At 43.3% G+C, this 15261-nt stretch overlaps 3 protein-coding genes across 16 annotated transcripts in view; 1 reads left to right on the forward strand and 2 right to left on the reverse strand.

Annotated features, from left to right (window-relative positions):
* nphp1 (nephronophthisis 1) overlaps positions 1 to 314 on the reverse strand; it is a 17754-nt gene extending 17440 nt beyond the window's left edge. For all 5 annotated transcript variants that reach the window (XR_008397001.1, XR_008397002.1, XM_053682704.1 and 2 more), the window contains exon 1: positions 95 to 314. Coding sequence is in view for 3 of the 5 variants with exons in the window: in XM_053682704.1 (XP_053538679.1) it covers positions 95 to 175 (81 nt within the window). In the remaining 2 variants the exon portion in view is untranslated. The remainder of the gene's footprint in view (positions 1 to 94) is intronic.
* A 548-nt stretch (positions 315 to 862) lies between these two features.
* On the reverse strand, positions 863 to 2929 carry LOC128633582 (mitoregulin). Of its 10 annotated transcripts, none has more exons than XR_008397005.1 (2): positions 2510 to 2928; positions 863 to 1435 (listed from the first exon to the last, which is right to left on the reverse strand). XR_008397005.1 is itself a non-coding variant. In XM_053682712.1 (2 exons), the coding sequence occupies exon 1, from the start codon at positions 2790 to 2792 to the stop codon at positions 2622 to 2624; it is 171 nt and encodes a 56-aa protein (XP_053538687.1). In that variant the 5' UTR covers positions 2793 to 2929; the 3' UTR covers positions 863 to 1435; positions 2601 to 2621. The 10 variants fall into 10 exon arrangements, 8 of the variants coding, with proteins under 8 accessions (XP_053538687.1, XP_053538685.1, XP_053538688.1 ...); XR_008397004.1 differs by having other exon boundaries at positions 863 to 1438; XM_053682712.1 differs by having other exon boundaries at positions 2601 to 2929.
* Positions 2930 to 4481: 1552 nt separating this feature from the next.
* ttbk1b (tau tubulin kinase 1b) overlaps positions 4482 to 15261 on the forward strand; it is a 57138-nt gene continuing 46358 nt past the window's right edge. The window contains exon 1 of the mRNA XM_017475847.3: positions 4482 to 4631. The gene's annotated coding sequence lies outside the window, so the exon portion shown is untranslated. The remainder of the gene's footprint in view (positions 4632 to 15261) is intronic.

The raw sequence follows: 15261 nt of genomic DNA on the forward strand, positions 1-15261 counted from the left end.
CACACAGCTTGCCCTCTGTAATTAACTTTATTACTGATAAATTGTGTTATTTCTGTACGATATTGTAATAAATAAATAAGTGTAATAAACCGACCTTCCTCTCCAGCTCATCCGTTTCCTTCTGCACAGTCTGAAGGCCGCCTTTCTTTTTCGGCGCCATTTTAAACCTGTACATTAACAAACTATTCAATTATACTTTACTATTACTGATCTATTACTATTACTTATCATTTTAGTTAAGCCTAGCATAACTGATCCGCGCGACGCTGCACACGGTTGCTAAGATACTTCAGAGGCGACAGAAATGCGACGTCATCAACATGCGCCCGAATGAGCCGCCATTTCAGTCCTCTAGATGTCGCGTTTAATAATAACGATTTTTAAAAAAAGATATATTATAAAATCTCCACAGTGAATTCTAACTGTATTTATTTTTTTAAAAATAGTGTTTTTGAGAGAGAATTGGAAAATACATATTTTATTTGTCATTTAATTATAAAGACATTATAAAGTCTACACTAAACCCCTTTGTGCAAACATGAAGCACCTCATACTGTTATTTAACATGGAGTCAGTGTTCACACTGTGGCTTTTTGTCTAAAACCCTGCATTTATTTTTACTTTAAATAATAGTTAAAATGGCAAGTGTTTATAGATTTTGTTTTTGATTCTTTATGTTGTTTTGTATTTGTTCAAGCATCGATTTGATGTTTACACTGCTGTCTTTGTGTATATGATCTTTGGATTACTAGAAAAAATGTAAATTGTTTAACAACTTGACATTAGAACGTAACATGAACAAACAGGAATGGAAATATAGAGGCTTTAAAACAGGGCAAAAAATTAAAAGCCAATAATAAGCTCTTTTCATTCCTTTATATTTTATATCAGAAAGTTTCCTGAAATGAGCAGTAAACAAATCTCATAAAACACACAGCTAGATTTATTACATAATCAGATTTAGGTTTTAAAATGAAAATGTTTTATAAACAATAAACTCAGCAAAGCACCATCGAGCCATGTGACCCAAATAACTAGTCTGATAAACAAATAAAGACAAGGAATATGAGGAATAATATTCCCTAGAATACGGATTAACAAACATCCAGTTTAAATTCCATACTAACCAGAAGGTTGTGAGTTTAAACCCCCGAGCTGTACTTCAGTGAACACGACTTTTAGTTAGTAAAACATTTGATTTATTCAGCTTATTACAAAGATCTGGTTACAAAAACATTCATAATAAAACACTTTTTTCCAAATAAAATGAAGTGTAAAGTGTTTGTAAAAGTCTGTAGCGTCACTCGTCTGGGTGTTTCTGTGTTTCTCATCATCGTGTAAGGACAAACAGAGCAGAACCTCTGAATATCAGGGTCCAGGCTCCAAGGTCAGAGGTCAGGGAGGAGGAAGAGGAGAGTCACTGGCTTCAGGAGACCTGCTACAGATGAAAAACAGTGAGTAAGATCATCATACAGAGCCAAATTATCATAAAAGTACAAATTACTGGTTTTCATTTAGCACTGCATAAATGACAATGATTTATTTATTATTTATAATCAAAGTTAATCCAGTGTACTGTATAGCACAGAAATTCAACATGACTATACAGGTGTGTTGTGTTATTTACATGCACATGATAAATAAATATTAGTAATTATTAGTGAGTCGCTGTGCTCTCCAGTTTGAAAACATTTTTCAAAATTTGCGAGGCAACTTTTTGTGCTTCTTTTTTGCAGAGAACTACTTGAATTGGTGAAATTGCAATTGCAGGAAATTGTTTTGCACGGTGTTTCTCGGTGATGTTTGTTGGTAAATTTAGCTGTACTCATGTTCCACGTGCGTTAATGGAAGAGGGTTTTGGCTGAATGTGCGTCTTGATGACGTCACATGAGGGGTCTCGGCCCAACTCTGCAGACATTTTGAAAAATTGAAGAAAATATTGCAGTTTCTTTGATTTTGATTTCATTGCTGTGATCACAAAATCCTGGAGGGACTGACTCTCGCCCACCCTGTGCCACCCCATGTCTGAAAACTACTCATGGGTATTCTGGATCTTTTCAAAGAGTCAAATCTTTTGGCTCAGAGTCGAGTCGACTCTTCCGGTTGCCAAACTGCTCATCACCATTTTTGTGATATTTTGAAATGTGTTTATTGTTCTTACAATGTAAGTGTGTGTGTCATGAAATCTTAATCTACCTTTTAATAAACAAAATATCTTTACATTAAAAAAATAATAAATACACAGACAGCTGAGAGTTGAACACACGGCTCATTACTGACACTAATGAACAGCTCAGATGTTGAGGGCACTGACTGCACCTGTAAGAGAAATATTTTTTAAAAGGTTCATATACACGACTCAGTGCTCAACTACAAGAGATGACTCAAAGATCTGACTCAGTGTCAACTCAAACAAATGCCTCAAAGAGCTGACTCAAGAGTCGACTCACAGATGATTGAAAGAGCCGTTTCAAAGAGTCGATTCACAAAACCGACTCAAGGAACTCACTTAAAGAGCTGACTAAAAGCGGACTCGGAGAGCCGACTCGCTCGAGAAGGACACATTACTAATTAAAACCTGATCACACACTGACACACGCCTGTCCTGGTTCTGGTTCTGTTCAGGCCAGGTCCAGCTTCTTCTGAGTCTCCGTCAGTTTGTCCTGCAGCCGCTTCTTCCTCCAGTCCAGGAACTTCCGGCGCGCTCGGTTCGCCTGCCAGCCCGCCACGAACCCTGCGGCGAAGGAGATCAAGATGGCGGCCTGCAGTGTCCTCTCAGAGACATCAGCCATGTTCACACACCTTCTCACCGAGCTCCAGAACCTCAGAACCCGCGCGCGTGTGTCTGCTCCAGCTGTACTGTTTCACCTCTCACTCTCCTTCAGAGGCATGCACATCGGCTCTGTCCCGAACCCAGACACTCACTACATAGTGCGCACTACATTGGGGATGGGCGCTATTTCACTGCTACACAAAAATTAAAGTTAAGTGTTGCATCAGTTCCAGTATAAACAATCAAAAGTGCGTATTAATGCTTTAATCATTATAGATTATACTAATATAATACCTCTTATAATCTAAAAGGACACGTTTCACTTCACATGCTAAAAGTTTCTTACATAAAACACTTCAGCTATCAAGATGATTAGCCGCTACCTAGCTAACATAAACCAGTGCCTGTATTTCTCAAGTGGTACATATATACATTATTTATTTATGCATTAGTTTGTTTATATTTTTTCTAACAGCGCCACAAACATAGAATTAAATTAACACAGAAACTATATAGTGAACGAGGGGGGGAAAATGAACCTTTCTTCCCTATGTAGTGCACTTCGTGTCCATTTAGCATTCAACCGCTGTGTGTCACGTGACAAGAGATCTACGGTGTCTCTCCAGATCCAAACTGGTGCTTTTTTCTTTTCTTTTTTTTCTTTTTTTTTTTAGCACACTGAGTCAGTTTATCTATTTTTGTGATGATTTTCTGTTATAAAGATATCCCGTAATAATTATATGGCCTTTATGAATTCTGTTTTGTTTTATTTCATATCAGTGTGTGTATGTTATTTCTTTTATTTCCCATAGAAATTGAGCTGTAATCATATTTTCAGACACATTTTCTATCTCTAATTTCAGTTAAGATCACTGAATTAGTTTTACTTCGAACTTTAATTTAAGTTTTTTATGCATTAATACTGACACACACAAACACACTGCGCAGTATAAAACTATAGAACTGTATAACCATTTACATATGTATTTTATTTATTTATTTATTTATTTTGTACTATTTGGCCTGTTGTGTTAAATCTATTATAGAGCAACAAAGCTCATTAAAAAAAAATAAACAAAAAATAAATTAAATGGGAACTAAACAAAAATATTATTATTTGTAGGATTTTCTAAAAGAGTTGCACTTTTATATATGCAAATATATTTGCAGTATAATGGTGTTATATTCAGGTGTTTTTCTTCTTTTTTTTCTTTAACTTTTTGCCTGTTATTAAAATTTTGCACCACCACCAACAAAACATAATATTTCCAATTCAATTCTGCAAAAGTATTCAGTGTGTGTGTGTGTGTGTGTGTGTGTGTGTGTGTGTGTGTGTGTGTGTAATAGAGGGTTTTATTGTCTAATATCATAATAATCATACATAATAATTAAGTATAATGATCTTTGCATTTTTTATTTTCATATTTTATACATTTTTCTACAAATGTAGAAACTACAATTTTATTAAATTTGAAGAATTACTGAATTAAATTATATAAATAAAACCGTAATAATAAATAATAAAAAAAGATATACTTTATGATGTATAATAATACTTGATAAATAATACCAATAATAATGGAAAATGGTTCTAAAAATGTCATTTACAACAAACGAAACAGACACTTCCGCGATGGGCGTGGTCCCCCCCCCCACGTTGCCACGCAACAGCCGTGTCTGCTCGTGCGCAGGCGCAGTGTGCGCGGGGAGCCTGGGCGCTGATGCTGATTCAGGATGCTGCGGGTGAAGAGGGACGGAGGCTGATGTGAAAATGCTGCAGCGTCGAGCAGGACAGAATGCTCCTCCGTGTTCCTCAAACCTCTCGCTCTGAAACGCTCCTGCAGCCACACAAGAGCAGGTCAGACATCTTATTTATTCCTGCTTTTTATTGTCCGCTGTGACAGCGCGATGGGCGTCTTTATTAGCTTTATTAGCATTGTTAGCCTGCTTTGTGGCCGTTAGCTAGCTTGACATGGAGGAAGATTATTCATCTGAAATACTCGCGTATTCTGTCGCGTAGTAAAGAAAGAACCACAAATAATCACACATACGTGCAGTATAACGGAGTCCATCGTCCGGGGATAAAGATTTCTGGGAGTTGTAGTTTCTGTGTGTCGGACTAGTTGTGTCTGCCGTCCCGATATGAACTACACTTCCCAGAATGACTCTCGCGCACCGCTTCGGATGATGGCTGAGCGCCGAGCTAATCAGAGCTGAAGGAAGGCTGTTTGTGGGCGGGATTAGAACTCCGTCACCAGGGCGACGCCCAGTTTGATCCTTCCGCTGCAGTGCGGAGACAAAACTGAGGCCAAAACCGCACAGTAATGTAGGGAAGAGCGCGCGCAGGGATCTGCACTATTCTCACACACTTTGTAGTGCACACTAGTGTGAGCGGTTTGGGACGCGGCCAGGGGATGAGCAGGAAGGAGAAATAATCACAAATCACTGTCTCAAGGTGATGCTGTAACACACACACACACGCACACACATGTCTCTCTCTCTCTCTCTCACACACACACACACACATCTCTCTCTCTCTCACACACACACACACACACACACACATATACATCTCTCTCTTTCTCACACTTACATATACATCTTTCTCTTTCTCTCTCTCACACACACACATCTCTCTCTCACACACACACACACACACACACACACACACACATACATACACATACGTCTCTCTCTCTCACAAACACACATACATCTCTCTTTCTCTCTCACACACACACACATACATCTCTCTCTTTCTCACACACATCTCTCTCTCTCACACACATACACAGCTCTCTTTCTTACACACACATACATCTCTCTTTCTCTCTCTCTCTCACACACACACACACACACACACGCACATCTGTCTTTCACACACACACACACACATACATCTCTCTCTCACACACACACTCCTCTCTTTCTCACACACACACACACACACACACACACACACACACACACACTCCAGTTCAATCCTAGACTATAAAATCAGACTTCACTTATTTACACTCTGATTTATTGATACTTTGATTTCTAGTCTCATTTCCAGTCTGTTTATTTATTTGTTTGTTTATAAACAGATTTATGTAATGCTCATAAACACTAATAAAGCAGAACTATTTTCTTTCCTTCACTACGTTGCACTAACGCTGATCACACTGAGGAAAGTGTGTGAAATTCTCACCTGCACATATAATCGTGCAAAAGTTTGCGCCCCCCACAGTTTTGTTACTTGCAGGAAAAGTGAAATGTTTTCTGTTTCCCACCGGGATAATTTAACTGAGGTAGAAAGATGAGGAAGACTTTATTTTCAGACGCACATGCAGTCATTTCCACATTCTCTCAGATCTCCAGTTATTATTTATGAATAAACACTCATATAAAACAAACCTTTTATAAAGTCCAGTCTGAGCTTTATTAAACACATAACACCTTAATTCACTTCACACACACCACAGGTCAAAAGTTTGTGGACACGGGACTGAAATGTTTCTCGTGATGTTAAAAAGCGTCTGATCTGAAGGTGCGAGAGTAAACGTGTGAAATCGGTGTCGTAGACAAAAATATAACCGCACCGACGTGTTCATTTCTTTCATTAGAGAACTAACATTTCATCTGTAAAAATCTTTATTTGAACGCACGACTCGGAGGGGAATATTCTGAAAAGCAGGAGATGGGTGTGCAGCGTCGGTGTGAACTCCTTTAATACCGTTCAGAATCATCTCGGGGAAATTCCTCAAGAAATCCGGGGAGAAAACGCCGAGAACACACTTCTGTAAATCCTCCACAGAAAGGGCGTCGACTCTGAAGATGATAAAATACTCCATCATTCTGATTTATTTAGGATTTTTTATCACAACATGGTTCTCATAGTTCCATTTGTGTTACTCTTTATTACTTTATTATTATTGTTATTGTTATTATTATTATTATTATTATTCTAAAATGTGGAAAAAAGCATGAGTGTGCCTGACCTTTTGCCCAGCAGTGTGTGTGTGTGTTCGTTAAAATAAAGTGTATTTTTCTGTTGTATTTATCAGTTCAGAAGCTAAAATGTTACGAATAGTAAATGAAGTGATTTCGTTCTGAGGGTGCACAAACTTTTGCACACTGCACAACTGTGAAGGTTCTGAGGGTTCTTCATGATGTATGTTGCTGCATGATGGTTGGATATGGAGTCTCATCGCTGCCACACACACACACACACACACACACACACACACACACACGGAGTGTGGAGTAGGTTATCTGTGTGAGCTCTGTGTGTAAGGAATAAATGAGTGGTGGTCGTGCTGTTAGAGGAAAACCATCACGGGAGTTGAAACAGAAACGTTATGGAAAGATGGAGAAACGTCAAAATTGGCGGTGCTCTCACGTGGAGGTGTCAAGCGTGTCTCTCGCGTGTGTGTTTAGCGTGTCTCTCTTGCGTGTGTTTAGCGTGTCTCTCTCGCGTGTGTTTAGCGTGTCTCTCTCGCGTGTGTTTAGCGTGTCTCTCTCGCGTGTGTTTAGCGTGTCTCTCTCGCGTGTGTTTAGCGTGTCTCTCTCGCGTGTGTTTAGCGTGTCTCTCTCGCGTGTGTTTAGCGTGTCTCTCTCGCGTGTGTTTAGCGTGTCTCTCTCGCGTTTGTTTAGCGTGTCTCTCTCGCGTGTGTTTAGCGTGTCTCTCTCGCGTGTGTTTAGCGTGTCTCTCTCGCGTGTGTTTAGCGTGTCTCTCTCGCGTGTGTTTAGCGTGTCTCTCTCGCGTGTGTTTAGCGTGTCTCTCTCGCGTGTGTTTAGCGTGTCTCTCTCGCGTGTGTTTAGCGTGTCTCTCTCGCGTGTGTTTAGCGTGTCTCTCTCGCGTGTGTTTAGCGTGTCTCTCTCGTGTGTGTTTAGCGTGTCTCTCTTGTGTGTGTTTAGCGTGTCTCTCTTGTGTGTGTTTAGTGTGTTTAGCGTGTCTCTCTTGCGTGTGTTTAGCGTGTCTCTCTTGTGCGTGTTTAGCGTGTCTCTCTCGCGTGTGTTTAGCGTGTCTCTCTCGTGTGTGTTTAGCGTGTCTCTCTCGCGTGTGTTTAGCGTGTCTCTCTCGTGTGTGTTTAGCGTGTCTCTCTTGCGTGTGTTTAGCGTGTCTCTCTTGCGTGTGTTTAGCGTGTTTAGCGTGTCTCTCTTGTGTGTGTTTAGCGTGTCTCTCTTGTGTGTGTTTAGCGTGTCTCTCTTGTGTGTGTTTAGTGTGTTTAGCGTGTCTCTCTTGTGTGTGTTTAGCGTGTTTAGCGTGTCTCTCTTGTGTGTGTTTAGCGTGTCTCTCTTGTGTGTGTTTAGCGTGTCTCTCTTGTGTGTGTTTAGTGTGTTTAGCGTGTCTCTCTTGTGTGTGTTTAGTGTGTTTAGCGTGTCTCTCTTGTGTGTGTTTAGTGTGTTTAGCGTGTCTCTCTTGTGTGTGTTTAGTGTGTTTAGCGTGTCTCTCTTGTGTGTGTTTAGTGTGTTTAGCGTGTCTCTCTTGTGCGTGTTTAGCATGTCGCTCTCGCGTGTGTTTAGCGTGTCTCTCTCACGTGTGTTTAGCGTGTCTCTCTTGTATGTGTTTAGCGTGTCTCTCTTGTGTGTGTTTAGCGTGTCTCTCTTGTGTGTGTTTAGCATGTCGCTCTCGCGTGTGTTTAGCGTGTCTCTCTCACGTGTGTTTAGCGTGTCTCTCGTGTGTGTTTAGCGTGTCGCTCTTGCGTGTTTTTAGCGTGTCTCTCTTGCGTGTGTTTAGCGCGTCTCTCTTCTATGTGTTTAGCGTGTTTCTCTTGGGTGTGTTTAGCGTGTCTCTCTTGTGTGTGTTTAGCGTCGCTCTCGCGTGTGTTTAGCGTGTCTCTCTCGCGTGTGTTTAGCGTGTCTCTCTCGCGTGTGTTTAGCGTGTCTCTCTTGCGTGTGTTTAGCGTGTCTCTCTTGTATGTGTTTAGCGTGTCTCTCTTGTGTGTGTTTAGCGTGTCTCTCTCGCGTGTGTTTAGCGTGTCTCTCTCGCGTGTGTTTAGCGTGTCTCTCTTGCGTGTGTTTAGCGTGTCTCTCTCGCGTGTGTTTAGCGTGTCTCTCTTGCGTGTGTTTAGCGTGTCTCTCTCGCGTTTGTTTAGCGTGTCTCTCTCGCGTGTGTTTAGCGTGTCTCTCTCGCGTGTGTTTAGCGTGTCTCTCTCGCGTGTGTTTAGCGTGTCTCTCTCGCGTGTGTTTAGCGTGTCTCTCTTGTATGTGTTTAGCGTGTCTCTCTTGTATGTGTTTAGCGTGTCTCTCTCGCGTGTGTTTAGCGTGTCTCTCTCGCGTGTGTTTACCGTGTCTCTCTCGCGTGTGTTTAGCGTGTCTCCCTCGCGTGTGTTTAGCGTGTCTCTCTCGCGTGTGTTTAGCGTGTCTCCCTCGCGTGTGTTTAGCGTGTCTCTCTCGCGTGTGTTTAGCGTGTCTCTCTCGCGTGTGTTTAGCGTGTCTCTCGCGTGTGTTTAGCGTGTCTCTCTCGCGTGTGTTTAGCGTGTCTCTCTTGCGTGTGTTTAGCGTGTCTCTCTTGTATGTGTTTAGCGTGTCTCTCTCGCGTGTGTTTAGCGTGTCTCTCTTGTGTGTGTTTAGCGTGTCTCTCTTGTGTGTGTTTAGCGTGTCTCTCTTGTGTGTGTTTAGCGTGTCTCTCTCACGTGTGTTTAGCGTGTCTCTCTCACGTGTGTTTAGCGTGTCTCTCTTGTATGTGTTTAGCGTGTCTCTCTTGTATGTGTTTAGCGTGTCTCTCTTGTGTGTGTTTAGCGTGTCTCTCTCACGTGTGTTTAGCGTGTCTCTCTTGTGTGTGTTTAGTGTGTTTAGCGTGTCTCTCTTGTGCGTGTTTAGCATGTCGCTCTCGCGTGTGTTTAGCGTGTCTCTCTCACGTGTGTTTAGCGTGTCTCTCTTGTATGTGTTTAGCGTGTCTCTCTTGTGTGTGTTTAGCGTGTCTCTCTTGTATGTGTTTAGCGTGTCTCTCTTGTGTGTGTTTAGCGTGTCTCTCTTGTATGTGTTTAGCGTGTCTCTCTTGTGTGTGTTTAGCGTGTCTCTCTTGTGTGTGTTTAGCATGTCGCTCTCGCGTGTGTTTAGCGTGTCTCTCTCACGTGTGTTTAGCGTGTCTCTCTTGTGTGTGTTTAGCGTGTCTCTCTTGTGTGTGTTTAGTGTGTTTAGCGTGTCTCTCTTGTGTGTGTTTAGTGTGTTTAGCGTGTCTCTCTTGTGTGTGTTTAGTGTGTTTAGCGTGTCTCTCTTGTGTGTGTTTAGCGTGTCTCTCTTGTATGTGTTTAGCGTGTCTCTCTTGTGTGTGTTTAGCGTGTCTCTCTTGTGCGTGTTTAGCATGTCGCTCTCGCGTGTGTTTAGCGTGTCTCTCTCACGTGTGTTTAGCGTGTCTCTCTTGTATGTGTTTAGCGTGTCTCTCTTGTGTGTGTTTAGCGTGTCTCTCTTGTATGTGTTTAGCGTGTCTCTCTTGTGTGTGTTTAGCGTGTCTCTCTTGTGTGTGTTTAGCATGTCGCTCTCGCGTGTGTTTAGCGTGTCTCTCTCACGTGTGTTTAGCGTGTCTCTCGTGTGTGTTTAGCGTGTCTCTCTTGCGTGTGTTTAGCGCGTCTCTCTTCTATGTGTTTAGCGTGTTTCTCTTGGGTGTGTTTAGCGTGTCTCTCTTGTGTGTGTTTAGCGTCGCTCTCGCGTGTGTTTAGCGTGTCTCTCTCGCGTGTGTTTAGCGTGTCTCTCTCGCGTGTGTTTAGCGTGTCTCTCTTGCGTGTGTTTAGCGTGTCTCTCTTGTATGTGTTTAGCGTGTCTCTCTCGCGTGTGTTTAGCGTGTCTCTCTCGCGTGTGTTTAGCGTGTCTCTCTTGCGTGTGTTTAGCGTGTCTCTCTCGCGTGTGTTTAGCGTGTCTCTCTTGCGTGTGTTTAGCATGTCTCTCTCGCGTTTGTTTAGCGTGTCTCTCTCGCGTGTGTTTAGCGTGTCTCTCTCGCGTGTGTTTAGCGTGTCTCTCTTGTATGTGTTTAGCGTGTCTCTCTCGCGTGTGTTTAGCGTGTCTCTCTCGCGTGTGTTTAGCATGTCTCTCTTGTATGTGTTTAGCGTGTCTCTCTCGCGTGTGTTTAGCGTGTCTCTCTTGCGTGTGTTTAGCGTGTCTCTCTCGCGTGTGTTTAGCGTGTCTCTCTCGCGTGTGTTTACCGTGTCTCTCTCGCGTGTGTTTAGCGTGTCTCCCTCGCGTGTGTTTAGCGTGTCTCTCTCGCGTGTGTTTAGCGTGTCTCTCTCGCGTGTGTTTAGCGTGTCTCTCGCGTGTGTTTAGCGTGTCTCTCTCGCGTGTGTTTAGCGTGTCTCTCTTGCGTGTGTTTAGCGTGTCTCTCTTGCGTGTGTTTAGCGTGTCTCTCTCGCGTGTGTTTAGCGTGTCTCTCTTGCGTGTGTTTAGCGTGTCTCTCTTGTATGTGTTTAGCGTGTCTCTCTTGCGTGTGTTTAGCGTGTCTCTCTTGTATGTGTTTAGCGTGTCTCTCTTGCGTGTGTTTAGTGTGTTTAGCGTGTCTCTCTTGCGTGTGTTTAGCGTGTCTCTCTCGCGTGTGTTTAGCGTGTCTCTCTTGTGTGTGTTTAGTGTGTTTAGCGTGTCTCTCTTGTGTGTGTTTAGCGTGTCTCTCTTGTGTGTGTTTAGCGTGTCTCTCTTGTGTGTGTTTAGCGTGTTTCTCTCGCGTGTGTTTAGCGTGTCTCTCTCGCGTGTGTTTAGCGTGTCTCTCTCGCGTGTGTTTAGCGTGTCTCTCTCGCGTGTGTTTACCGTGTCTCTCTCGCGTGTGTTTAGCGTGTCTCCCTCGCGTGTGTTTAGCGTGTCTCTCTCGCGTGTGTTTAGCGTGTCTCTCTCGCGTGTGTTTAGCGTGTCTCTCTTGCGTGTGTTTAGCGTGTCTCTCTCGCGTGTGTTTAGCGTGTCTCTCTTGTGTGTGTTTAGTGTGTTTAGCGTGTCTCTCTTGTGTGTGTTTAGCGTGTCTCTCTTGTGTGTGTTTAGCGTGTCTCTCTCGCGTGTGTTTAGCGTGTCTCCCTCGCGTGTGTTTAGCGTGTCTCTCTCGCGTGTGTTTAGCGTGTCTCTCTCGCGTGTGTTTAGCGTGTCTCTCGCGTGTGTTTAGTGTGTTTAGCGTGGCTCTCTTGCGTGTGTTTAGTGTGTTTAGCGTGTCTCTCTTGCGTGTGTTCAGCGTGTCTCTCTCGTGTGTGTGTAGCGTGTCTCTCTTGTGTGTGTGTAGCGTGTCTCTCTCGCATGTGTTTAGAGTGTCTCACTTGCGTGTGTGTAGCGTCTCTCTCTCGCGTGTGTTTAGCATGTCTCTCTCGTGTGTGTGTAGCGTGTCTCTTGCGTGTGTGTAGCGTGTGTTTAGCGTGTGTGTAGCGTGTCTCTTGCGTGTGTGTAGCGTGTGTTTAGCGTGTGTGTAGCGTGTCTCTTGCGTGTGTGTAGCGTGTCTCTCTCGTGTGTGTGTAGCGTGTGTGTGTAGCGTGTGTGTGTAGCGTGTTGTGTAGCGTGTGTGTAGCGTGTCTCTCTCGTGTGTGTGTAGCGTGTGTGTGTAGCGTGTGTGTAGCATGTGTGTGTAGCGTGTGTTTAGCGTGTCTAGCGTGTGTTTAGCATGTCTCTCTCGTGTGTGTGTAGCGTGTGTGTAGCGTGTGTTTAGCGTGTCTGTAGCATGTGTTTAGCGTGTGTTTAGCATGTCTCTCTCGTGTGTGTAGCGTGTGTTTAGCGTGTGTGTAGCGTGTGTGTAGCGTGTGTGTAGCGTGTGTTTAGCGTGTGTGTAGCGTGTGTTTAGCGTGTCTCTTGCGTGTGTGTAGCGTGTGTTTAGCGTGTGTTTAGCGTGTCTCTTGCGTGTGTGTAGCGTGTGTTTAGCGTGTGTATAGCTTGTCTCTTGCGTGTGTGTAGCGTGTATTTAGCATGTCTCTCGTGTGTGTGTGGCGTGTGTTTAGCATGTCTCTCGTGTGTGTGTAGCGTGTATTTAGCATGTCTCTCGTGTGTGTGTAGCGTGTGTTTAGCATGTCTCTCGTGTGTGTGTAGCGTGTGTTTAGCGTGTGTGTAGCGTGTGTGTAGCGTGTGTGTAGCGTGTGTTTAGCGTGTCTCTTGCGTGTGTGTAGCGTGTGTTAAGATTCGATGCGTATCACGGCTGAGGATCAGGTGATTAGTCTGTGTGTTGTCCTCACGCCCAGTGAAGGTCATCAGCGTCCTGAAGACCCCGCTCTGCACTTTACTGAGATCAGAACCGGGAGAACACGCTGTACGCCAGTGGAACCTGAATGTTCCTCCTCATCATCACTGCACTCACATCAACCTGGAGTCTGGAGGTTTAACTTCTAGAACTTTCACGTCTGTGTTTTTCTGTGTTTCTCCTCCTCTCCTGCTCCACACGCCGCTCTGACCCTTACTCCTGAGGAGGTCACGGTGCATCTTCACTGCGCTGATGTGATCATTCAGTTCAGTTCAATTCAATTCAGTTCAATTCAGGAACCAGACTCAGAAGGGAACCCGTCCTCATCTGGGTGACACCAGTGCGATTATAAATAAATACACCCCTTCTATAAATATGCTAATACTATATGCTAATACTACATTTCCATTGCAGTTGGAAATTCATAACAGTTTCTACAGGAAGTCTGTTGTGTTGAACTTCTGCACTGTTCACTGTTGGAGACTCGAGTGCAGAACTGTTTGTGGTGATTGTAGTACTAAAGCTATCATAGTATATCTGTTCATATGAACTGAGGTCCAGAGCATCTTTATGGAGTTTCAGTGGAACCGTCCTCAGTAATCTCAGTGATCTTTATACTGCACCATGTGGGGCATCCTCAGCAGCAGCATGTGACCTCCAACTGATGATCCAACCAGAAGTAGGACATCAGGACGGATCAGACAGGTCCGGAGATCAGAAGGGGTCAGGATCACTGGCATCTCAGGAGTATCATGTAGCGAGAGAGAGAGAGAGAGAGAGAGAGAGAGAGAGATTATTAGGTATGGTTGTTGTCCTGTAATGGTGAAGGACAGTGTAGTTTGCGTGAGTGAAAGCAGGGACTCCGACAAGACTAGCTATGACATCATAACTAAACGGGAGAACCAGAAGGGAACACAGACATGAGGACTCCCTGGGACATAATGCAGCCAGACACTGCACCATCAACACACCTGGGTGAAGGTGTGAAAGGGGGGGGGGTCAGCATCCAAACATCCCAGTTCACCTCAACACTCTCTACCTGTGATCCTCTAGATCTGCTCCTTTACCTAACAACAAAACTATTCACAAAAATGTTCATGTTAGTTCCTGTTGTCACGGACATTATTGCAGCTATAAACAGTCTAATCACTGGACAGTGTTTGGCTTACTGCTCTTCTTCTTTTATTTCACGGAGATGTGTGAGACATGGAATAATGTTTAGAAGGTTGAGATTTAGATTAATAAACTATTTATTTTATTCATAAATGTGGTTATGAATTTGTAGAGTTGTAATTGTTTAAGCTTAACTGTAGTATGTGAAGTGGCACAAATGCAGGTAATCGATGATGATGATGGTCTGTGTGATGATGATGATGTTCTGTGTGATGGTGTGTGATGGTGATGAAGATGATGATGGTGTTGGTGTGTGTGATGATGATCCTGTGTGTGATGGTGTGTGATGATGATGATGATGATGATGATAATGATGGTCTGTGTGATGATGATGATGATGATTATGGTGTGTGATGATGATGATGATGGTGTGTGATGATGATGATGGTCTGTGTGATGGTGATGATGATGATGATGATGGTGTGTGATGATGGTGTGTGTGATGATGATTGTGTGTGTGGTGATGATGGTGTGTGCGTAATGGTGATGATGGTGTGTGATGATGATCTGTGTGGTGATGGTGATGATGATTGTGTGATGATGGTGTGTGATGATGATGATGATGATGATGATGATGATTACGATGATGATGTGTGATGAAGATGATGGTGTGTGTGGTGATGATGATGATGATGATGTTGGTGTGTGATGATGATGATGGTCTGTGTGGTGATGATGATGATGGTGTGTGATGATGTTGGTGTGTGTGATGATGATGATGATCTGTGTGGTGATGATGATGATGATGTTGGTGTGTGATGATGATGGTGTGTGTGATGATGATGATGGTGTGTGTGTAATGGTGATGATGTTGGTGTGTGATGATGGTGTGTGATGATGATCTGTGTGGTGATGGTGATGATGATTGTGTGATGATGATGATGATTACGATGATGATGATGTGTGATGAAGATGATGGTGTGTGTGGTGATGATGATGATGATGATGTTGGTGTGTGATGATGATGATGGTCTGTGTGGTGATGATGATGATGGTGTGTGATGATGATGATGGTGTGTGATGATGTTGGTGTGTGTGATGATGATGATGATCTGTGTGGTGATGATGATGTTGGTGTGTGATGATGATGATGTTGGTGTGTGATGATAATTACGATGATGATGATGGTGTGTATGGTGATGATGATGATAATAAAGATGCTGATGATTGTGTGTGATGTTGGTGTATGATGATGATG

This window comes from Ictalurus punctatus, chromosome 9, assembly GCF_001660625.3.
Source record: "Ictalurus punctatus breed USDA103 chromosome 9, Coco_2.0, whole genome shotgun sequence".
In the NCBI taxonomy this organism is placed as follows: Eukaryota; Metazoa; Chordata; class Actinopteri; order Siluriformes; family Ictaluridae; genus Ictalurus; species Ictalurus punctatus.